The sequence below is a fragment of the Melospiza georgiana genome, chromosome 5, assembly GCF_028018845.1.
Source record: "Melospiza georgiana isolate bMelGeo1 chromosome 5, bMelGeo1.pri, whole genome shotgun sequence".
NCBI lineage: Eukaryota > Metazoa > Chordata > Aves > Passeriformes > Passerellidae > Melospiza > Melospiza georgiana.
The window spans coordinates 48,885,347-48,910,795 of NC_080434.1; the positions used below are offsets into that span (position 1 = coordinate 48,885,347).

Below are 25,449 nucleotides of genomic sequence, written 5' to 3' on the forward strand. Positions count from 1 at the left end.
GAATGAAGGACACACTTGATTCCAGTGAAGAAAGGACCTGTCTGAGTCAAGATTCTTTAGCCTGGAGGCAAGGTGGCTGATAAAAAGTCTGTAAGATCCTAAGTTAACATGGTGAGCTTGAAGAGCACATGATAATTTATAGGCCATCAGACTTTCAGACCAAGAAAACAACAAATCATATCTACTGGCTAGTTTGAAAGAAATAAAGAGAAATTCAGCATACAGATAAACTGCAGAAATCACTCATTGACATGAATGTCCTTAGTTTCTGCTTGTTCAAAAGCTGTCATAGAATCACAGAATAAAAATCTATCCAGGATGTTAAGTATGATACTATTTCTGACTGGATGTAGCAAAGGGCAGGACACTCACTGGAGGTGCATACTGAGGAACTATCAGCACAAGTGTCCTAGGCTCTGTTCTGTCTTCATTGATATGTTCTGCTGGCCACTCTCAGACACAAGATAATGGTTAAGACAGACACTTGATCTAAGACAGTACAACAGTTAGGGTCTGACATGTTCCAGTGCAGCCTGATTTACCCATCTCATTTCTTTCACCTTTACAATACTTTCCTTTCATCACTGCAGTGATGACTTTTAGACTGATGTTAAGGGTCTCTGACTCTACACATCTCTGTGTAATTCCTGTAAATCAAACGGTGATTAAAAAGTCTTGTTCATGCCCACACATTCTGTGTAGTAATAAGCAGCCTGCCCATAGTAGCTTAGAGCTAAGATGTCATTAAAAACTCTGAAGTTCCTTACATGCAAATGGTTAGTGAGCAGTGCCAGTGAACAAATTTGGACTTGAATAATTTTGATGACCTATTGTCTAAAAAATTTCCACCAGTAATATATTGATTTAAAACATTTTTTCAGAAAGCAGGCAAGCAGTATGTGTTCATGACTGGTGTCCTCTTGTGCAGCCCAGATGCTTGTGTAATTGTACATGTAATATGTACAAGGACAGGTCAGCTCTGACACACACATCATGCATCAGTTTCGACAGGATTTTAGCAAGTTTCTCATCTTATAAGTTAGTTTGAGTAGCTCTGAAGCATGAAATTTTAAGATGGCACTTTGGTAGTTACATATGCTGAGGAACATTTTGTTTAATTGCTTCCACATTTCTCATTCATTTGTATGAATCCTCTTCTCTTGTGGGGTTGAAACCACCATAAGTTCTGAAGTCACACTGTCATGTTCTTGCCTAAAGACTTGTCAACAGTGATTAGTGCAGGAGCTATGCATGAGAAGGTTAACCCAAAGAGTCTCCTTACCTTGTATGCCATTTCACTTGCTGGTGGTACCAGACTGTCCTTGAGTGCCTGGAGCTGGAAAGAGAGGATTTGTTTCTTTCCAGTGGTAAGTGTCAGAAATCCCAGCAATCTTCTCTTCCTGTCATCCTGAGATGCCTTTTTCCTGAATCTGTTTTGATCTTTCTGCTTCTCCCTTTCTTATTCTTCTTTTGAGTGGGGACACTACTGGTTACCAGCTGTATCTCAACTGGCAGAAAGGTGAGCCAAAGATCCTGACCTCTTCTGGAGAGGTTTGATTGCTTTTATTTTCCCTCTTTCTTTTTTCCTTCTAACCTTTATTCTCCTCTGGTTTGATGAGGAGGAAGTAAATATCAATTTTCAGGAGCAGCAAAATGCAGACCACACACTGTTTCTACTCTAGTCCCAGCAGCACAGTCTGGTAGTGCTAGACTCAGGATGAAAGACCTTGGCATGTTGAGAGAGACCTGCCCCCTCCTGAAAGCCTCATGCAATCCTTCACCTTGTATGCTAACTCAAAGGACTTCCACACCTTCACACAAACCTGACAAAGGTAACTTGTGTGCTGTGCTGTCAGGAGCACATTTTATACAGAATTTGTAAGTCCCATGCAAATCCTTTTTCAACCCCATCAGTTTCTTCCTTCCTCTTTTTTTTTTCTCATTTGAGCTGCTGTACAATAGATGACTCTCACAGTCTGAGCCATAATCCTAGAAGTTTTTTTCTGACTTGAGTTGCTTTACAAAGTTAAAAAGGGAACAACACTATTTATAAGCACATTATGTAAACATTAGCAACAGAGGTTCAGCTGCTTAGCATTCAATTAATTTAGTTCAGTCAATATTGTGTGGTACACAGTTTTGTCTGCTCATATTGTAAACACATCTTGCCCTTGAGCACTTCATTTGACTAATTAAGATCTACTTCTAAGTGCTCTCATTTTGTTGCCAGGCAGACTCGCCCAACTTTAGATACAGATGTTGTACTTGGTGAAAAAAGCTTTTAAAATCCAGATCCACCTGGTTGGTGCTCTAGTGGGTCAGGCCAAAACCTGCTCATCTTTAAGGCAGTAGGGTCTCTGCTTTCCACAGGACTCAGACTGGGGATGAATCAGGACATTGTATGTTTCTTACCTATGCCAGCATGTCTTATAAAAGTACACATATTTCTGTGCAATATTGTGTTCCCACCTGAGACAGTGAAAATCATTTTTAAATTTTAATTATTTAATGCAAGTGCATAAAGTTTTTCAGAGAGTTAAATGGAGAAATGTGGGAAATGGATTTGTAGAAAGAATTTGTCTCATCCTTCTCATGAGACTAGAAATGAAACAAAAGTTTTTAAAACACCTTTCTGTTGCTCCATCTCTAACTCAAAAAAAAGTATTGTCCGACATGGAACCAAGTACAAGTCCACTGTACTTGGGCGTTATAAGATAAGTTTTAAGATAATTTTAAGATAAGTCATCTTCCCACTGAGATTTGAGGCATTGTGTTTTGTTACTTGTATTACTGCAGTGTCAAGAAGCCATACATACAGATCAAGACAGAGAAGGGATAGGCACTGAGTAGATAATTTCTCAAGATTTATAATATCTGTAAATACAGATGCATTGGGGGAAAGGCTTCATTTTCACAAACTGAAGCAAATCCATGAGTACCAGAATGTTCCAATTTGTTCTGGGTTTTTTTTCTTCTATACAGCAATTCACACCTTCGCAGAAGACACCTTGTCTTGAAATATTTAAACAATACTTATGGCTGTGCCATTTTACTGTGCCATTATAGAACAACTGTATTGTCTCAAAGCACAGTATACCACCTCTTCCAAGATTGTTATATTACCAGGTGCAAAGATTATTTTTCCTTCAGCTCTGACTGCAGAAATACAGACTCATCTAAGAGCACAGCTGCTTCTGTAGAAGTCAGCACTTCCTCCAAATGAATCCTTAATTTTTTTTAAAGCAATCTAAGCTTTTCCTTTTGCTGTTGCCTGGCCTGACGAGTCTCAGAGGCTGAGGACTGAGACTTGATGAGGTTGTGCTGGGAACTGACTCAGCTCCAGCTTTTCTGTCCTCTGTGGTCACCAGGGGACACTCTGGGTCACATATTGGGACTTCTGAGATTACTGAGATGACACTAAACAAGAAGAGCAGTCGGTGAAAATAACTCTGCATTCCTCTGTGTGTAATTAAAAAAGTGCTTAAGACAGTCCAAGCTTTGCTAATTTCATATGCTCATGTTCTGGAATTGTTGAATGTCAAATATTTGCTATTAAAATCTATGCATCCATATAAAGACAAGCTATCCATCTTTTTGAAAATAAAATGTGAAAGTCATATAGACTAAACTATCTGCATCTGAGTGACTTGTAAATTTGTGTGCAGTGTAAAAATACATTTTGAAAGTGACATAACTGATTTATAGTCCTCTGGGGAAAGAAATATTTCCAAAGTGTGGAAACAGAGCAGTCACTGTGGCTTAACACTAGTGTGCTGTGAAGAATGAATTATTTTAGCTCAGTGGCTGACTTAAAAGATGAGTGGTAAGGAATGACACAAACCGAGCCAAAAATACATTTTAACTTTTGATGTGAAGAAAAAAAAAACAAAAAAAAAAGGAAGCATGCAGTCCTACTTGGCTAATTTCTCGGTTTCAATATCAACAAGCTATTTGTGAATCTGCTTCTCAAAGTATCTAAAAAACAACTTGCTCAGTTTCACAGCTCTGTGCTAGTCGTTCTGTTCCTGTGATGTTTAAATCGACTGCTGTGGATGCTCATGCTGTAACTTTAAAATCTCTCTTGTTTTGCTGCCAGCATGTTCTCTGCAGCTCAGAAGGATGGCATGTCAGAAGTTAATGTGGATCCACAGATTGTTGTGTGCATGCAGAGTCTCCACGGGCAATCCTTCTGAGAGTGCATTTGCAATGACACCAGCTCAGTATGTATATTCTGCATAGGGTATATGGAGTAACCTAGGCTCTATTATCTAAATGCCTTAATAAATTATAAAGTGAGTTTCAAATTGCAAAATATGTTGCCCAGAGAGTAGTCATTTTGCTGTCCCAGTGGGCAGTATATGGGATAACTTGGCAGCCTTTTGTGCTGACCTCCATTCCTGCTCTGCTCTTGCTGGGGTGTTTTGTATGGTACTGTCTTGCTTGTTTTATGAGTATACTGTGATAAAATGTGCTTTTCTGTGTCCTGCTGTTGCCTATTCTTTTGTTAGGCTTTGTGGGAGCTTGACCATGGCATTTGATCCAGGGGCAGAGTCTTTGTGAAATAAAGTGATTTGTGCATGTCAGAGCACAGGCAGCAATGGGAGTACAGCAGGCATGGATGGAGACCCACCTGCACACGGGTGAGTTGGGAAAGCTGTCAATAGGATGACATGCTAAGAACATCCTATCATTTACAGCTGGCACATTAGGTGAAGATGGGCAGACAGGAACCCTTCTGACTTTTTCATTCAGACAGTTTGCATTGCATTGCACTGTTTGAATGAGATGAGTTTTGGAACCTCTATCTTGCTCCTCTTAGTCCACCAAGTTTGGAAGAAATTTAAAGCTGAATATGTATTTTAGAACACTTAAAGGAATTAGCCAGAAGCAGAAGAAAGTTTTTATTCCCAGTGTTATGCTGTAACAACCAGAGACAAGTCAAAGTGGAGAAAATGAGTGGGTTTTTTTACCCAGGGTTTACAGGACCCATGGAAAGCAACACATTCCAGAGAACAGGTGTATGGCTGACAGGTCTCATGGGAGAGCTGGGGCAGTCTTGGCAGGAGAGTGAGTGAGAGAAGCTCTTCATTTACAGATGTGAAAAACCTAAGCAACTGGTACTGGGGGGCTGTACTCTTTAGGAACATCAGAAATAGAAGCTCTTAAAAAAGGTATTGGGTTCATCCTCCTTCCAGAGTTTTTCTTTTTAATTGGGAAGGGGCCTTGCAACTGGCTTTTAGAATACTCTCAGCAGCAAGCTCCTTTGAGAAAGGAGAAATTATGCTTTCTGTGGAACCAATTTGATATGCTTGGTGAGAAGCAGGATGAGATCAGATGCCCTTTTAGTGGTTTTGGATACTTTAGGGACAATATATAAGTGGATCCAGCTCAAAGCTCTTGCTGCCTCAGGTATGAGAACAGCAATATTCATTAGTGAATTTTTATTGCTAGGCATGAATAAATTACTGGATATCTGGTGCCTGCAGACAGGCAGAGGAAAAGCTGTATGGGAAAGCTTGGACTTAAGACAGGTTTTTCATCTCTAAAAAAAATCCCTATTTGTTTGAGGTGTAAGTTCTTACATCCTTGGTAGTTCAAATGCAGCCATACCCTGGATCAATGCAATCTTGTCTCAAGCAGAGATCTGTGATAAATCTGTTCAAATCTCATTCCCTCAGCCGGCTCTGTGCCAACAAAGGTGATAATGAATGTTTAGGTATGAACTCAGTTGTTTTTTTCCTAGCAATAAACTATGTAGAGATTCAAGCGGAGCATTTTATTGATTTACTTTAATATCACTCGAAGTTGGTTGTGCTTTCATAGAAGCATTACAGGTATTTAGTATTAGATCTATTTCTATATGAAGAAGGGACAGCCATAAAACAATGGAATTGAAACAGAGTTGCCATTTCTTATACTGTAGCCAACTGAATAAATCTTCCTCTTTTCCTCAAGTATCTCTGTTCAGGTTTCTGTGGGCTTGTTCAGTTCACCCATTCAAGTGGTTTCTAAGGGTGCTGCTGACAAAGCTAACACACAGTTCAGTGTTGCAGTGTTGATCCCTGAATCCTGCTGCAGCATTAACTGTTGTCATAGAGACACAGATTTTTGAGTCCAAAGGGACAGTTTTGATAGTCAGCTCAGACCTGTTGTAAAACACATAGTAGCTTGCCAATAAGTAAATAACTTTGCCAAACTGGAGCACAGCTGGTCCCTCCCTCTCCTGTGACAGTGAAACACATTTCACTGAAGTTTGTGAGATGCTGTAAGTGAAACCCCAAATAGGGTTTTATTTATTGTAAGAGTGATGCTGTCAGCACACATTTTTTTCAGATGAGTGAAAGCCAGGTGCAAGCTTACTGCACAAGATCCGGCTGCTACTGTGCTACTGGCAACCTCAGAGGAACAAAGAATATTAAAACAATAACAGTATTCTGTCTTACGCTCTAGGTAGTGCAGTGAGGTTAGCACTTGTAAAGAAGGATGCTAGAGTGGGGCAGTTGTATGCAGTCAGAAGTCTCTGACAGACAATCTCTGGGTAATATAATTGTAGCATTTGATGCTGCCATCCCTGGTTGTTTGCCTCCTCCTTCTACTTGTTCCTTTATCAGCTGTGTGTCCATGCAAGTCCCGAGCCTGTGGTGGCTGCTGCCAGGAACAGTGGATTTGTGCCAAGGCACTGGGTTCTGAACTGCCATAGCAGGTGTAGCCCTTGCCAAAGGCTACCTGATACAGCAGAACTAACAGCTGGGGGATTTAACATCTTAAATTACCAAGCTAACATCCATCAGAGCTCATGTGAGAGTGCCAAGCAGTCTGTGTAACCTCCAGCCAAATATTAAATCTCCTCTTTCCCAGTACATGCTCATCTGTGAGAAATGGATTGTTACAGATCCCAGCTCCACTGATGAAGCAGTTCCAGTTATAAAATCCCTTGAGTCCGTACACAGAAGTTTCCAGTGGCCATCGTGGTATTAGACACTGGAACAAGTGCAAAATGTCTGATATGGTCTCCCCATCTTCCACTGCAGAATTTGGAATAAGGTGAACTGGTTGGGTAAAGCCGTGAAAAATGTGCGTGAAGGAACATGTGCAGCCAAAATGCTCCCCTCCTAAATGTATACATTTCTCTTGTTGTCAGCCATGCATACATAGCTTCTGCAGTCTTGCAAGATAGCTTTAGGAAAGCTGGAAATGCAATTTTTTTCATGAAAATAATCTGCTGGCTCAATGTGCTCATGCATTATCCATGACTTTGCTGTGCTGCTGGAGAGGTTTGATAATTGTGCAGCGTTTCCTTGTGCTCTTTTCCATTCCTGTGTCACACAGCTGTACTGCTGCTATTTGCAATGCCTGAAATTACTCACTGTTAAGTACTAATAAGGAACAATTCTTGTCACTTTAGGTTTTCAGGGACTGTCTTTGGCTAATTACCACAGCATCCCTACGAGGCGAAATGAGTCAGTGCCTTTCTGCTCACAAGTAGTGCAATGTTCATCTATTCTTTGACAAATTTATCTATGGGACCTCCTGGCTCCTCTGGAACATGCTCCCTTATGTGGCAGGAGTAAGTCACCCTTAAAAACTCATGAGAACCCAAAAGAGAGCCAGGCTGTGTGTGCTTCAGCATTGGTGCTCTGTGGCAGTGCTGCACAGCTGCACAGCTGTTGTGGATGCATTGGGGAGCACTCAGGTTTTGGAGGGGAAAATGTGCCTCCAGCTGGCTTGTTTTAGAAATGGGGAAGCACCCTGGGACTCTCTGAGAAGCCACTTGCCTGCCAGCCTTTGGGAATGAAGGAAGTCCTGCAGCTCTCACAGTACAAAGTACTGCTCTGGAAGCTGGTGCCACATGGGTTAAGCCACAAAACTGTGCACAGTATACAAATGAACAAGCCCACTTTCCAGTGCTTTGAAAATGGTTTGGCAGTGCACATCCTGCACAGTATCTGTCTAGTGGTGAGAAATGGTGCTTGCTATTGCAGACTTGCTTAGTGATTTCAAGACTTGCTTAGTGACTACAGCACCACCTTCCTTGGCCCTTTTACTTAAGGAATAGTTCTGTCCTGGGGTTTATTGAATTCCTGTCTGTCCCAAAATTGCGGTGGACAAGCCTTTCTATCAGAGACATTTTTTTAACCAAAAAAAAAAATGAACAGTTTCATTTTCAACCTAGTGCTGTGAACATTCTATACTAGCACAATAGAAACAGAACAGAAGATCAGTAGCTGAAGGGTGATGCAGGAGCTGGAAGGAGAACTTGAAGGTGGGAATCTTATCAACTGGTTCTGTCATGGAAGCAAATGGCACATGCCTAACACACATGGCATGAGCAGAGAAGCCATGGTCATGGTTATCACCCCTTTATTCACCTTATTTCATTCTGTCCCCTCATTACTCTCAAGGGGATTAGTTGGCACTACTGAGTGCAGAGTACTCTGGACAAGTGGCTTACTTGTACTCAAATGCCTAAGAAAGAAGCAGGCAGCTTGGCCTTCAGAACTCTATTCTTCCAAATATGATGTCCTGGTTTAGGGCACCCCAGGCCATATGATCCATAATTTTTGAGTATTTTAGACATGCAGAATAGAAGAACTGTGGTGCATTAGAAGGTATGTTTTAGGTGGAAAATTGTCAAAGACACCAATGCCCCTGACACATCTACTACTTGTGGGCTTCCAGTAGCAGGTAAGCACATCTGTGCTTTTGGAAAATGATTCTGTTGTTAGTAGAACTGACCTAAATACTCATGAGAAGAAATTGACTCTCCAATGTTGACCTGTTGCAAATTGTGATCACGTCAACAAGTCTTAACGTATCAACATATGCATATCTGGAGACATGAATTATTTATACAAGTGTTCAAAAGGTCTGAAAAGCAATTTTCTTTTGGGCATGTGTGACTGGCCACATGAATGACATGGTATTCTCTCATCCCTGGTTGTGTTAGCATTTTAATTGCTTATTCCATCTGATGCTAATTTTGATTCTTGATGAGGTCTCAGGGGTAGTACCAAATCCATTCTCACTGAGAACATTTATACCTACAAATCTTAATTTATGTGAAAGCTTGTGAAAAGAGAGGTACAAACCAGTAAAGTGTCAGTCTAATTTCATTATTTGGGCTGATATATGCTAGCTGATAAATGCTTACCTACTTTCATCATCTTCTGTCATGACTGAGCTGGGGACTTCAAATCAACTACCTCCCAACAAATAAACTAGGTATGTGTTCAATATGAATGCAACTTCACTATTGTCACACATTTTGGTTGCTGTGGTATTGTATATATATCTGTTTCCTCTGCTAATCAGATGGAAAAGTGACTGAGGAGAAGTGTTATGCACTATATTTTGAAAATCAAGTCTTGACTCATTCTCCAAATGCATCCATTACACACCTTAATAAGTTTAAGCCAGAAGATGAGCCAAGCAGCAGCAAGGAAGAAAAAGGTTTTGTGCCAAAAATAGGCAAGGGACTGCAAAGCCCAAGTATGTGAAGACAACCATGCATCTTAACAAGATACTGTAAAGTGGTGGATTGTGACACTTGACTGAGTTTTGAACAAGCAGAAAGGGACTGGGGGGATCAGTAGCGAGATGGGAAACACTGAAAAGGGAAGCTACATGGCCAGCATAATAAAGATTATTTTAAAAAGCATTACAGGCATTTCTCTAACAGCTACCATCATAAAATAAAGAGACAATAACAAAAATTTGTAAATGCATGCTGTGTTCCTATGCTCATGGAAGACAGTGACAAAGCTCTCATTAACCTTGGAGCTGAAAGATCAAGTTATTCCCTTTTATAGCCTCCAAATGATTTGGTAACAGCAATTGATCAATCCTGCCAGAACCACGTGGGACAGATGTCAATCTAGATGTTAGAGAAGAATGTGCTAAGGTGAAGTAATTAATCCAGGTTCAGCAGTGCTTGGGCACTGAAGATGGACAGTGCTTGACTGCTGTCCTCTCAGCTAATATTCAAAAAATACCCTCCTCCTTTCCTTGTCAAGAGATTTTGAAAGGCATCTTACAAACTTGGATCAACCAGTATTGTGAACGAAACTCATTTTGGCTTGTGTATTACAGAAATACATTTAGTATGTTCAGTGTGCAAGCTCACTGAACCCATAGTTTTTGAACAACTTGCTCCTGTTTTGCCCAACCTGTGAATGTGGTTCAATTCTCAGCTGTCATCTAGCCAACCCTTTCCCTCCAGTAACTTACAACTTTCAATTTCTAGTGTGCAGTTTTGTTCATCCAGAGGATATCTGCGTAGATCCATCATGCAAGCAGCTGTTGTTGTGATCCTGTAAGAGGAGGGTGAAAAAACTTAATAAGACTTGAAACAACATTTTACTTGTTTGAGATGGCAAGATTTTCTATAATGGATTTTGTGTTTGTTTAAATACAGAATGGTATCTACTTGGATTCCTGTCATGCAGTCTTTATAGAGCTGGTAAAGCATGATTAATTTACGCAGCACAGCACAGTGGTTACAGGATAAAGCATAAAACTATATGCTGAACATTGTAGAGAGGATTTTGACTCAAAAGTTTATGTGTAAAAGTGTACAGTGCTTTGAAGGACATTCAGTGAGATTTCTACTTGGACATTTTTTCTTAAATGTTCTTAATTGAGAAATCTTCAAATTGTTTTATTTTTATCTCATATTGCTGATATCTTTCTTTTTCCATTTCATTGTCACTTACTGCTGTTTTGTCTGATAGGTAGGTGTATTTTCATCCATGCTGTGGAGTACCTGATAATACTTCATTCATTATTTTTATGCTTTCATAATCAGTTTATCACTAGCTATGATAATTGTATATCACTTCTTAAGTATGGCATGAGGCAAGCAAACACTAGAGAAATATAACATCATACAGTGGTTACTTCATGAACATTGAGAGTAACTATGATTGCAGGCTGGATATTTCAGATCCTTAGTTCTTCTATAGGGCATGTGAGTTGATATTTGGTCCCTAAAGATATTCTCCATAGCCTAAGACTTTTTGCAAGGCAGTTCCTCTCCCTTGTTAGATCATAAATCACAAGAACATCTAAAAAAATATTTGCTGATAAGTCTGTGACTGTGTGGGAGGAAGGTTAAATGACTTCATGAGGATGGGGATCAAATTTTAAAGCTCCCTTTGAGAAAGACAATTAGATCAGTGTTTTCAAACTCACAAAAGTGAGTTATCACCTTCATTTGCCCCCCCCTTTTTCTTTTTTTTCTTTTTGGTGATAGATGGGCTCTTAAATGCTTATAAACTTTTGAAGTTGTGAATGGGCAAACTTGGCTTCTACTTTTATTGGTCTCTCTCCTTCTCTCTCCAAAGATTTATACCAGATAAAGGCAGATAACCTCTTTTCTTGATCTGGATTTGGTCCTGTTGTTCCAGTTCCATGTTAATGAACACCAGAGGAGCACATTTTGAGATTTTACTTTTGATGTGCTGAAAGTCAAGCACAATTACATGCTGTATTGGGGTGATAATCCTTGCTGTCACTGAACTGTCAGAAATTAAAAAGGAAAAAAAATGCCACATGCTTTATTACTGTGACATACTTCAACATTTCTTAACTCTACAAAATTCATAAGAACCAGCCCATGAAACTACTCTGGACCATGAAAATGGTACATTTATACTTTTTTTCAGGCTGACTTTGTCACATTCAATAGAAATGCATGTGCCTTCACATGCATTTGCCATAGAAATGCATTTGCCATAAAAAAAGGTCTTCAGCTGCAGTAGGACCTTATTTAGATTATCCATATATCAATTACACCTTACTGAGAGGCACTGAGAAGACACTCATTTGTCAGACACCTGCTTAATAACACTTAAGCTCACGCATAACAATATACTAACATTAGTCACAGTCAAATGCTTTTAATGAAGGTTCCATAGGGAAATGTTTTGTTCCCAATTAATAAATTGGCCTTTATGGTAATTTAGTTGACCTGTATCACCAGAGGGTTTTCTGAACAGAGTGCTACTGTGGTGAGGCAGCACTCCCCTGCCACCTCCTCAGGCTGCTCTGTGATCTCAGGGACTCCCACTAGACTTGGCTTTTGGGCAGTGAGTTGAGTGCTGATGTACCTTGACCGTGCCACAAATTCTTGCATGGCTAAGGTGGGGGTGGCACTCTCTGTACCAGCGACTTCTGCTGCCTCCCCAAAGAAGGGTACAAGAGATTCTCAGTCATCCTCTGATACCCTTGAACATTATTTACCTGGATTGTAGCCTGAGTGGAGCCGTACCGTCGTTTTTAAGAACTCCAGTAATTACCAGCTTGGATTGCAGCCAGGATAGAAACTCACTAATGACTAAAGCCAAGCATTTTGTGACCCTCTAAGCAGCTCTTCTGGACTGCAGTGGATGCACCTCTCTCTTAGAGGGACACCTCTCAGAGCTTTGCTATACTTGCTGGACTGAAAACTCATGGTGGGACCCACACTGACACCCCCACTCCCGCTCAAGGCTCAAGTCTCACCCACAGAGAAATGACAAGGTATTTAATATGAGTATTTCATTGGATTTGAGGGTAATTTTTAACAGATATATCTTTGTAAATTTATTTAGACACAGAGATTGTGTCTGTAGATGTTGGTGTGTGTGAAGTGATTGAAACACACTATAGCAAGTATAGCATGAATGTTGTAATCTTGAATCTATAATGAGTCATGCACCCTCTTCTGCACCCTTACACTTTTTTCTTCCTGGTCTCTGTGCAAATTCCAAACTGATTCTAATCCAATTTTCATAGGTATGCTTCATCTTTGTAGTAAGTAACAGAGTAAACCCTTCCATAGCACTTTGTGAAGTACAAATTTACATGAAACCTTCTTTTGCTAATATATTTGACAATGGTTTTTGACTCATCCTAAGCACTCATTTGTGATAACCAGTTTGAATGACCAGTTATTCCTAATGGCTGGGTATCTGTACTGCTGACTTCTGCAGCTCTGCATATTTTACATAAGTTACATAAGCAATTAGCTATTCTTTACATCATCAATGCAAATTGATAGTGAAGTAGTAATTAATATAATTGTTTGTATCAGAAATTTAAATATTCTACACAATCTTTCCCCCTGACATTGTAATTCTGACAACTGTACTGTCTTCTCCACCAGCCTGCCAACACAATATGGTTCCTCCTAAAGTTGGAGGTGCTTAAAATTTATTGAGAATCTTATGTTTCCATGAAAATAATTACATGTAATTAAAGGAGTGCTTCAGGATTCAGAAACCTTCATTACCTGTAGTTCATAAATCTGCCTTTCAAGCATGTTTCTCACTCTTGATAGAGCTCAGCTGTGTAAAATTGCTAATGGCATTATGCTCTGGATAACCATAAAACTTATTTAAGCAGATAAATTAAACCCAGATGAAATCATAGTAATTGTTGTCTCGGTGAAAATAAAATCAAGTATTTTATTATAAATAGAGTAAATAAATCCCAGACCTGTTAGTGGTTGTACTCCCTCTGGGTGGAGGAAGTAACTGATGGCTTGCACATGCCCCAGAAGCTTAAAAATAAAGACATTCAAATGCAGAATACAGGGGTGTAATGGCAGGAAGGAGATTGCAATAATCTGAACATAGGGAAAAGCTCCAATAAATCTGTGTTCAAGAGGATTAGACCTGAAAGGCCCTAGGCACAAGTTTGTGGCAATGGTAGAATAACATGAGGCTCTGTACATGTTTAAGTGGAGGATTAATCCTACACTTGAAGCAGAACTATTTATATCTCAAAGTAGGATATGTTTCTTCCAGGCTTTCCATTCTTGAAATACATTTTAAGTTCAGGTGTTGGGGCTAATTTATTTTGTTTGTACATTGTCTTTTATTCTACTGTCTTTACATTCTTTAGAATCATTTGGCTACAAATGTTAAAAATGGGATTATGCAAAGAAGACAAGCAGTTAGGTGGAGATATTTCATTATGCTACTTAATTTCACTCATGTCAGTACTCAGACATTCTGAGATGGAATGAAGTCTAAACTGCCAACAGGCAAGATAAATAGTATTTGCATAAAAGCAAAATCAACTGATTTAATTTTTTGAAATTGTGGCTTGGGATTCAAGTTATTTCATCCTCTGCTTAGCTTTTACTTTGATGCCTTACTCTCTGAATATCTTATACTTACTGTATAGCCAAGTTATTTTTTGCTAAATATAAGATTAAATTAAAAAAACCAAACCACTGATGTCCAGTATTTGCAAAACTGTCTTCCACTAAATAATACTGTCAGAGATTTCCCTAGAGAGCAGCTGGGTTTGTAGAAACAAATGTTAAAGCTTAGTATTTTGAGTTAAATCATCAATGAGCAGTTAAAATAAATTCAGAATGAACACAGGAAGTAGATTTATGGTTCAGTACTTAGATAATTTCCTCAATGTGCTGTCAAAAAGCTGATCCTCAATTCTTGGACAAGAAATAGATGCAATATTTAAGACAGCAATAATAATTAAATGTGAAGATGATGAGAGCTAAACAATGCAAATTCTATTGTGAAATGTTTCCTTCATTTGGAGGTCAGGTATCAAATTTTAATATGTTTGTTCTTTTTCTGCCAGTCAACAGAGCATAAATTATAAATGTACATGAGGATATGAACTGGGATGGACTAATTTTTTTTTCCTTAAAAGCTAAATGAAATCTTCAAATCAAATTAAGAAGAAACATGCTTCTCTTAATCACTATAGGTGCTAGGGCTCTAGTACATGCTGGAAGTAGACTTTCATATTCCAGGAAAAAAATTGCTTTTATTAAATCAGTGTTATTTAACTTTACTGGTATCAGGGAACTTAGTCCCTGAGGAACATCAGAACCCAGATCCATATCCCTGGTGTAGCTAGTTTAATTTTTCTGAAACTGGAAGAATCTTGATGTTTGAGTGGGGATGTCTTGTAAGGAGAGTTATTGAAGGAATAGAAGAAGGCAGAAATAAAAATATATGCAATCTGCAATTTTTTTCTCTGTCCAAGCCATGTACAAGGTTTACAATTCTCAAACCTGCTGACACCACACATTTCCAAGCACAGCCTGAGTGCTTGACCCTGGGAGAAATGTCATCTCTGCACCTGGAAATGTGTCCAACTTCTACTGCCTGGAGCAGCCTACTTGTAGGGTGCACAATGAACATCAGCATTATTGGTTTGGTACTGGGTATTTGATATAATGTCGTGTGCACTTGGGAAATCTGTATTCAACAGCCTGTGTGTTGCTTGTCTGGCCACATTCCAATAAAGTCTATTAAATTCTATTATAAAAAGGAGTTATGAGTATTAGTAAAATTGGCAAGGGCTAAAAGATGATTAAATAGTAATGCTTTCACAGATCTCATTAGAAGCTGAGAAAAAATTTGCAATATTAGATCCTTAGTTTTAGATATGAGTACATTAGCATGTGAAAACTTTTCTTTTTTTTTTTTTCAATTAGAAAATGATTATATTTTAGCTAATTTTCCCAGTAGGACATATATTTGTGGCTCTAGGGTGACAAGCTGTCAACTTCTAGGTCACAGCTGCAGACCGCATACTTTGAGATAAACTCAAGTTTACAAAGAAAGCTTTTGTATGATTTAGCTTAAAAAGTACAACACACATTTTCTTTTGATCTTGCTCAGAGAAATAGTACAGTTGAATAATCATGACAACATAAAAAGGACCTTGAGGAAAACGTGTAAAGAGAAACACACAGCTCAAAGACCTTTATAATATTGGGTAAAGTGACCTGTTATACTTAAGTTGCACAAAGATTAGGCAGGGAAAAATGCGTCAGACTATGGGCTTTCTACTGTATTTTATCAATACCCTGAACTTGACAGTGTTTGCTTGATTTGCCACTCCTTCATCTTTGTCCCTTTAGTTGCCCACATTGAACCTTAAACGAAATGTGAGCAGCTCAGCAATACCATCAGTTGCCTCAGGTATCAAGGACTTGAGCTACTATAGCTGCAGCCAGAAAGGGACACATGGTAAAATTTTGCAATGCCTTTCAAGGGCTGAAACATTGCTTTTAAGGTAAAATGAGCTGCAGTGTTCAGTGACAACACCACCCAACAAAACCACAACAAACTATTGAAAAAAACTAGAAGAAGAAATAACTAATAGTAGCACTGACTAGTGCTCTAGCTAGTAATGGTCACGGATTTGTGCTGAGACCTGGAGCAATCATTCTGGGTTTGTCTTTCCCTGTGTAACTAGTAACATTCCTGAGAGTGAATAGACTTGTCAGATGTAGAGGAGGAATACTGGGTTTTCTCTGAAGTGTAAATACAAATGTCTGTTTTCAAGCCAAAGACAGGCATAAAAAGTTAATCTGCAGGATGTCAAATCAATCAACTGCATTGGCTCAAAATAAGAATTTAAAAAAAACAACTTAATGAAAACATGACTGCCCTTATTGCTCTTTCCATTCTGATATGCTCTCCCCAAAAGCTACTGAGCTGTCTGCCTGGGCTGCCATGTTGTCCTGTAGGTCCTCTGAGACACTCCTTATCCCATTCTTATTTCCCCCTGGTTATATCAACTCAACAGCAGCCAAGACAAATGAAGCAGAATTTGCCTGAACTGAGTGTTCTTGAATCTGTTCATCAGTTGGGCTCTGTGTTGGGCCCTAAAGATAGTTAAATAGCACCATATCCGAGGGGAGTAATGATGATGATGAACTGATGAAGGCAGTGCTCCCACATAATGAATTTTGTTATTTCCATGTCAGTGGGAATATTCACCACCAGTGAATTGCTGGTAAACTGCCTGAGCTTTGTCTGAAACAGAAGTCCTGGAAGAGTCAAAATTCTATTCTTAAAGAATGTTCCCTGTCTGTCTCAGCAGCAGAGCCTAATCCTGAGGTATCCATTCAGTCTCAGTCAGGGGCAAGCCACAGAGCACAGTGTGACACCCACTGAGGAGAGAAAGAATGGTTTGTGACTGTGTCTTCACATGCCCAAACAGTTACTGAGTCTAATGCAGGATGTGCTGATTGGAGTAAGCATGTGCCTGGTCTTGTTGTTGTGGTCATTTCACTCTGCTTCAATAAGTACTCTTTAACATGACCCAGGCACTATTTTATCACACTTGTTATGTCCCTACAAAGCTATGCAATGGTCAAATGCCCTTCTGCTAGACTGAACTTACTATGAATTTGGAACTTATCATTCATTTGCTGTTTATTCTTCCCGTCCCCCTTACATGTTGTATTTTCTCGCCTTTTTTTTTTTTTTTTTTTTTTTTTTTTGTTGGTTGGTTTTTGATTTTTTGAGATTTTTTTGTTTGTCTGTTTGTTTGAATAATGAAGGGTTGTTTACTGGAAAAGGTCACTGCTGATCTTCCTTTAAGTACTCCAGGTTCAGAAATCTCTTGCAGAACTTGGGGCATATGTATTTTGTGGTGAAGGCTTTCAGATGCAGCACACTGTGATAATGGTATTGTGATCTATAGGACAATACTGCCTAAGAACTGCCTGCGGCAAGTGATGTCTTCAAGCAGAATTCTCTGTTCCTTACTCTGATTTTTATTGTAAAATGTAAGCTGGTGGTATCATTCCCACCTTTAGTCTCATTTCTGAATGCAAATAAGTATTATCAAGTGTGTTAGGCAGGTGCTACTGGATGCTTATGGGAACACTGTGCTTTTGTGTTTTATGTCCTGCTTGGCAGTGGTTTAAAAAGATTTGCTGCTGGAGCTGTAGGTCACTTTTTTCCCCTGTATTTTTTTCACAGAAAACACTGACTTCTATAGTCAGTGCAAAGTAGGAGTGTATCAAAGGTTACATAATTTTCAATTAGAGTGCTGGGGGCATGAAAGTATTTTGGGGAAGGGGACATTACATTTCAGTTGTCTTGGGAGATTTATTTTGCCACTCCAAGTAATTGTCAGTAAATTAATAATTTTTTGCTTACACCCTTAGTGAATAGTCTTTCAGCTGCCAGAACTCTACTTCAGATACGTAGTTACACAGTTAAGTAGCTGTTTAGGACTATCATGAATAGGGATGGGGTGGGGAAATTACCCGAAATTCAGACAAGCTGACTTGCTGGCTTTGCCTTTTCCAAGGGAAGAACCTGAAGCTCCAGCAGAGCAGTGGCAATAGGAGGCAATGGGAAAGGGAGAGCTCGTACATAGAGGAGATAAGGAGAGAGGTGGTGAGATAAAAGGTCTGTAAGAAAACATTGCTCTGACTGAATTAGAACCTCCTAAAATCAAACCCCTAAGCCAGATATGTACTTTTTAAAGATAACGTAAGACCATTATTCTGTTCAATGTAGTGCATCAGAAATAGTTCAGAGTAGAGTGAAGATGAGTGGTGGAAGGATGAAGATGTTTGTAAATATCAAGAATAATAATAAAAAAATCACTACAATTTTACAGTGTAAAACCTTTTAAACATTAAAAAAAGCTGTGCAGTTGATGCTTCTAAGCCAAATTTCTGTGCAATGAGGATTTTTACTGTACAGCCATAAACCCATGAAAATAAATTTTACAATATAAATCCCAAGAGGCCTATAACCACACCGGGGCAACCAAGATACTTCAATAAAAAGTTCCTTAGATTTGGAGCTGAAATTTACTGCAAATAGTAATTTAGTTTGACAGTGCAACTATGTTGCAAGATAAAAAGAAAAACACCAAGCTAGATGGGAAGTGCTTAGCATAAAGGAAGGTTCAAGAGAAAAATAAAGTCAGATGACTGTTTTTCAATCTGGTTTGAATTTAAAAAAAAAAAAAAGTTGATAAATCTGTAACTTTTTCAATGTCTGTATGCAAACCTTCTAAAAGTGACTAAATGCCAGAAAGGTGCAGATTATATCCATTGACAAAACCACCCTGCTCAGGGGAGAATACAAGTCTGCTAGATGACAGCAGTGATGTTAGTGTCATCTGGTATGGTCACCTTTTGGTTTGGTTGTTGAGTTCTTGCTTATTTCAAAACAAAACCAAATTAGACACCAGCATACACCTGCTCTCTTTGGCAGGAGCAGAAACAAGGCAGTCTCTTCCATATGCAGCCTGGTTTGGAAGGCTTCATGATGTGCTTGGGCAAAACAGCTGGTGGTTTCAGGTTTGTTTTTTTGATATTGTTTCACGCTTGGTTTTGTTTGGTTGGGTGGTTTTGGTTTGTTTGGGTTTTTTCTTTTGTTTTGTGTTTTTTTGGGAGAGGGGGAAGGGGGGAAGAGATGCTTTTTTCCTCATGTCTTGAGTAATCTCAGAGCAGCAAGCCTGAGAGTTCAAGGAGCATTTGGACAGTACTCTCAGGCACAGGGTGTGATTTTTGGGGCTGTCCTGTGCAGGGCCAGGAGTTGGACTTTGATGATCATTGTGGGTCCCTTCCAACTCAGAATGTTCTGTGATTCTGTGATCTTTGATATTCTGCAGGCTCAGACTCTGCAGGCTTTTGTTCTCTCCTAGCAACACATCTGCATTTGATTTCTACAAGTAGTTGGTGCGTAATTCCTCACAGTCAGTATCTGTTGCTGTGCCTGTCTCTTCTAACTTTACCTTTAAGAGCACAATACAATAGGCTCTTTCTAATGCTCTGTGCCTTTATTTATGCAATATTTACAAGGACAGAACACGTAAAAATCTCCTTAGTAGACAGAGATGCTCTTTGCCATAATGTTCAAGTACTGAATTAAGACTGAAGCTTATAGAACAGACCAACTTTTCTGCTTATGTTGTCTGAGTAGTTAAGGAGAATTTTTAGATAAAAACCAGGTTGTTTATGGTGCTAAATTCTCTCTTTGTGTTGTTTCATCATAACCTTTTTGTGTTGCATGGCTTCTTGAGTCCCAAGAGGTAGTTGGGTAATTTTACTTTTTTTTTTTTTTCTTTTTTTATCCTTCTCACAGGACAAGAGGATAATACAGTGTGGCATTGCTACTTGACTACTGTCTCATATCTCTGTTGAATCTCATACCTCAGAAGTTCTTCCCTGAACTGTTTTGATGCTGTAAGTCACAATAAATTACATGGGCATTCTTTCATTAAGATAAACTAATAAAAATGTAAAAAAAGTATGAAAGGCATTGTGTCAGCCTGTAGGGTTTTGAAACTCTCATCCCTATACTTTCCATCTTGTATATTTTTTACTACTATTCTCAAGTCTAGTAACTAAATAACATATTACTGCTAAGGTTTAGTGTCCAGTGGTTTCACAGAATGATTTCTTTTCCTTCAATGAAGACCTTATTTTTGTATCCAAGGATGGAGTTTGAAACCTTTATAGGAGAAGGGTTTAAAAATGGGTTTGGAAATGTTGCGTTTTAAAATTCATATATTGCATCTTCTACTAGTTTCATACATTCTTCCTGCATCTAATTTAAAGATGCTTTGGAAGGGAAAATATTTACATATACATTTTACTTATTGTTACCTTTACACAGAGTAAGTGCATACCTGGCATGCTGAGGAGAACTGAGATAAGTTTTTTCCTTTGATCTTTAAACTCCTCTTGCTATGGCCACGACTTTCTCTTTGAGTATGCTAATAACTCTTCAATTTATCAAATAATTTGCTTATACTGATAAAATTTCCTACAGGTGACTGAGTATAGCAGAAGATTGAGCTATTCCCTGTGAAAGCAAAAAGTCCTGAACAGCACTGTGCAGTATTCAGGCAGATTTACTTATAATCTTGTGAGCATGCAGGCCTTTGATTTTTTCTTAAGAAAATGCTTTGATATTTTCACTGGCATCTTAAACATAAGCCTGACATTTTGCCATTAGGAAGTCATAGAAAAAAGGAATTAAAAATGGAATAAAAGATCACTAGTGAGTGAAAGCTCATACATATATATCAAACAGCCATCACCTCAATGCTCACAAAAGATAGAAACTTCCTTTGCCATTGAGAAAACTTTTCCAGCTTATAGGGAGACCTACAAAATATCCTCAAAGATTAATCTGGAAAGTAAGCTTTATGTCTGTATCATCCACAGCCACAAGAGTGAAATTATATGGGTACAAAATACTTGTGGAAGAGGCTGCTGTTTATAACCCAGGCAGTTTAATTACACAGTGCTCTGAATGGCTGTACCTGCAGAATGGAGGAGGCAGTGACTACAGGATGGGTTGAAATATTTTAGATGAGCTTTTCAGGAAAGAAAATGCTGATGATCTGTGAGTTACAGCAATTGTTCTAACACGTACTTAGCCTGAAATTTGTTGGGCTAGACAAAATTCGTTTTGGTATTTTACTCTTCTTGCAGTCCTGAAATGTCTGCATTTTCAGGCTTTTTTTTTTTTTTTTTTGTGTTCACTTGTTATCAAATGGAATATAGCTAATTCTGTTTATATGTTCTTTATTGATAACCATACAGATCACCCATCAGTTTGAATTCCTTATATTCAGCAGATAGGCTGCCCATTTGAATCATCAACATGAATTCTGAGAATAAGGGATATTTTAAAGTATTTTGAGCATTTAACTAAGCATATGCATCTGCTATGCAGAGTTCTCCTTTTTAGTGATTGCTTATGAGAAATTAAATAAGGTTGCACTAACATACCATATATAGCATAATTAAATATTACTGAAACATCTGTGACACACCTTCAAAACAAAACCCTTCTCTTTTCTCATTTTCTCTCAGCAGAGTCCCAGCAGGGGGCTCCCAGGTAACACAAAAATCTGTTGCAGTCTTAATACACACTTGGTGCCCACACTTGGATGATAACATGTATTTTAAAACTTTCGAGAATTTGAGTTAAATTACTCCTTAGAGTAGTCTTTTTGTTTTTTTTTCTTTTTAAGCCTTTTACTTAAAGCAGGTATTACTTGCTGAACTCTTTTGGCTCATCTTGAAGTGTTTCAGTGGGAATTGCTTTTCTGTGCATCCAAAGGTAGATGGGTGGTGAGAAGTTGAAATTGTTGCCTTAGGGGTTTTAAAAATCTGGCTGATACAGGTCTTGTGGCAGTTTAGGCTTAACTCTGATATCCCTGAGAGATATCTTGGAGTGCTTATGTACTTCAGTAATTCTCTGTAGATGGGTTAAATGTATACCCTGTGTTATCAAATTATATAAAGAGTAGAGTTATCAGTCTCAGATAAAGAAATAATTTTAAAAATTAAATATTGCTATAGCTTTCTAGAATCCTGCCAAAAATTTAAAAGTCCTAATTTTATAGCTTTTCCATGCACTTCTTTTAGGGAAAGACTCAACAGCTGGAGACATTGTAACAAGACAAGTAAGCCAGTAGCCAAATGTATTTGAAATCATGCCAGCTGGGATCAATGGAATATTTCTTAGGAAATACTCTGACAATCTTTTATTCTCTCCCTACTTTCCACATGAAAATCTGACTAGAGATTTCTGGAAAGTATTTCTTCAGAACCTCTTATTCAGGTATGGAAATATTTCTTGCAGAATAGTTTAGGACTAATAAAATGGAAATTGAGATTTTTTTTAAATTGGACTCCAAAGGTGTATTCCACAGATGGTTTCTGGCAGAAGAAAATAACAGGAAATGGGTTGGACATTATTTGAACTCAATCCATAACAATAAAATCTGTGCAATCTTTCTTTCTTTTCTTTTCTCCCTTGGCCAGGAGATTTTAAAATTGATGAATGCAGCACTGAAAATATATGGGTAATTTAATTGTATAACTGTTAGGCCTTTAAAAACCTGCTCAATTTTAGCTCTCATTTTACTAAAAAATAGCTAGCCTTAAGGTATTTGGTCTTTTGTTTGTAAAAAGGCTTATCAACAAACCTGAGAACAAGTTTGAAACACCTCATATCTACTAATAAACCTCAAAATATTCCATTTTCCACACCAGATTTATTTTACAGGTTCTTGATTTACACAAATCTGGACTGGAACTAGATTTATGCTTCCAATACAGCCATTTGATCACACTGTCTCACATAGTTTACAAATCCATCTATCTAATGACTATGAAAAATGCTGCATTTGCAGTCGCTTGTGATTTTACTCTCTGAGGTTGCTACAGAGGCTCTGCGGAAAGAGACAGCAGCAGCATGCATCAGAGATGTTATGTTAAACTTCCCAGGCCTGAGAAGTTTTTAAACTCTCCCAGGTTTCTGGGAGATGGGAGATGTAAGATTACTCATTGTACAGAACTTACCTTAGACTATAAACTCCTCTGTCTGAGGACTGATGGTAGCACAAGAGGGCATCCATGTTTCTTCTTGGATGACTGGTGTCTGGTTGAACTAAGCTTATTGTTATGCATGTGGCTTGGAAAATTTTGTCTTTGGCATTTTCTTGTGAATATGAAGAACTGGGCACTTTGTGGAAAACATTTAGTTTTGCAATAAGCAACCATGAGTAATTTGTATGTGTTTTGGTTTGGTCTTAACTATTTTTTTTCAAAGAGAAGCTAGGTGTAATGAGTGTATATTCTTATTAATCTGACTCTAGAAAGAACCTGAGTGTGTTTTTTTCCATTTGTGTGCTTGTGTTTTATTTAGTAGTTTGGGTTTTATTTTGTTGTGGTGTTTTCTGTTGTTGCTGTACCTGGGAGTTTGCCATTTGCTTTTCTGGTGGAATTTCAAAAATTGGAGCCAGTGTTTCTGTCATGTTGCTGGTATTGAGGCTGGAGACTGACTGCTGTGTAACCCTCACCTGGGGCAGGTACCTCAGCTGAGGTGAAACCAGACAGAGCTGCACCCAGGCTGGGGGAGCTGAGCTGATGTTGCTGCCTGATGATTTACCCAGAGACTGAGGAACAGCCCACTGTCTCCTCAGACTCCCGTGTAGGTCACTCCCATATACATTTACCTACTATAGGTTTTAAGTGCTGAATGATTTTCAAGTTGCTTTTTCCAACTTTGACTCCTGCTTTAGGCTCTGAGTAACTCCAGGACTTCTGATATTTCTACATTCTTCTTCCCTGGAAGATCATAACTAACTAGATTTGTAATCCAAAACAACATGAATTGTATTTGAAGTACCTACCTCCTGTCTGCTCAGTTTGATTTCCTTATTAATGGTTTTATAAATTAAAGCATTTTATTTGTCACATATTTTGCCTCTTAAAATGAGGCCATTTTGTCCTGGCAGTTATAACACCATGTATGTTGATACTATAGAAGAAGTGCCAAATACAGGAATATACTGCTGTATTTTATGGAGTAGCTAATTTTATATTTTACATTTTATTATACTCAAGGGCTTGGCTATTATCTAGGTTGTGAATTCTCTTGCAGCTACTTTTAAGCCAGGCCAATGATATTTGAGAGGAAAGGCTAATCCTCTTTTTAGGTGGAGATATTTATAGAAGAGTGAGGGTTAAAGAGAAAATATATTGCCTGAAAACATTTTTAATGCATTATTATTTGCATCTTTGCACTGTCCTCAAAAAATGGATTTTAATTTCTCATAAAATTAATTATAAACACTGCATTTGATAGCTGTAGTGAATTAAATCAGTGCAGGTTTGTTTTTCACATTAATACCCTTAAGCAGTTCATATGGCACCAGCCAATCTTTTGTGTGCTGCAGCTCAGAGCAGACATGGCCTGACTGCTCTGGGCTTTGAGCAAGGGCATGTCCCTGAGAACAGCAGCCCCCACAACCTGGCATCACTTACTAATTTTCCTTTTTCACTTTATGTCTCTCCCAAACAGACTTTATCAGCATTTGTTCAGGATTTCAGCAGCTTTACAGGTAGTGTTTATTAGGAAAGTGCTTGTCTCTGAGAGAACACCTAAATTAAGACTCTTCCCTCTTTTGCGTCTAACTGCATTTATCAGTTTGGAGTAGGCCTGGTAAAATATTTGCTGTCTCCCCTAGGACCTTAATTTACCTTCCTAATACATTTATTGCACAGAAATGGCACAGATTTCCTCATCCTACGCCCCTCTGATTTTTGGTTCAATAACTGTTTCACTGATATAACGAATCAACATCAATATAAATGAAATGAGAGTAAGGTTAGTTTTAAGCAGCTAAAACTTGTATTTTGTTCTTCAGTATTAGCTGTTCTCAGCATGCTCAAAATTAATAGTAAGTAAGTTGGACATCTGCAGCAAAGTACAGATTTAATTACTGTTCCTTTTAAAATTTTATCATTAGAGGGAATTTCTTTTTAATAAATGGCTTTTTAATGAAGTTCAGGACCTGAAAAACACACAAAATGTGGTATGTACAAAATTTATGGTGATATGACATATACTAAAGTATGTTAAAATATTAGGACTCAGAACTATTTTAGATTTATTATATATATAGATTTATAAAATAAATCTATTTTATGTACCTGTATAAAAACATACTGTAAAATAATCTGTACTGCTCAAATATATTCCAGCTATATAACTTAAATTGCAGTGGTTTTTAAAAGTCTTTTTCCTTCTTCTTTCAAAAATACAAGTAAGTGTTGTAATTGTATATGTCCATTTGGTGTTACTTGCAAAGTATAAATGGCAAGAAATGTGCTAAAAATCTAGAATTTCAGGGGAAAAG

The 25,449-nt window shown here is 38.2% G+C and overlaps 1 protein-coding gene across 2 annotated transcripts in view; it reads right to left on the reverse strand.

The window, feature by feature from the left end:
- GABRB1 (gamma-aminobutyric acid type A receptor subunit beta1) overlaps nucleotides 1-25,449 on the reverse strand; it is a 109,508-nt gene that overhangs the window by 18,208 nt on the left and 65,851 nt on the right. For both annotated transcript variants that reach the window (XR_009114518.1, XM_058025304.1), the window contains exon 4: nucleotides 10,228-10,310. Coding sequence is in view for 1 of the 2 variants with exons in the window: in XM_058025304.1 (XP_057881287.1) it covers nucleotides 10,228-10,310 (83 nt within the window). In the remaining variant the exon portion in view is untranslated. The remainder of the gene's footprint in view (nucleotides 1-10,227; nucleotides 10,311-25,449) is intronic.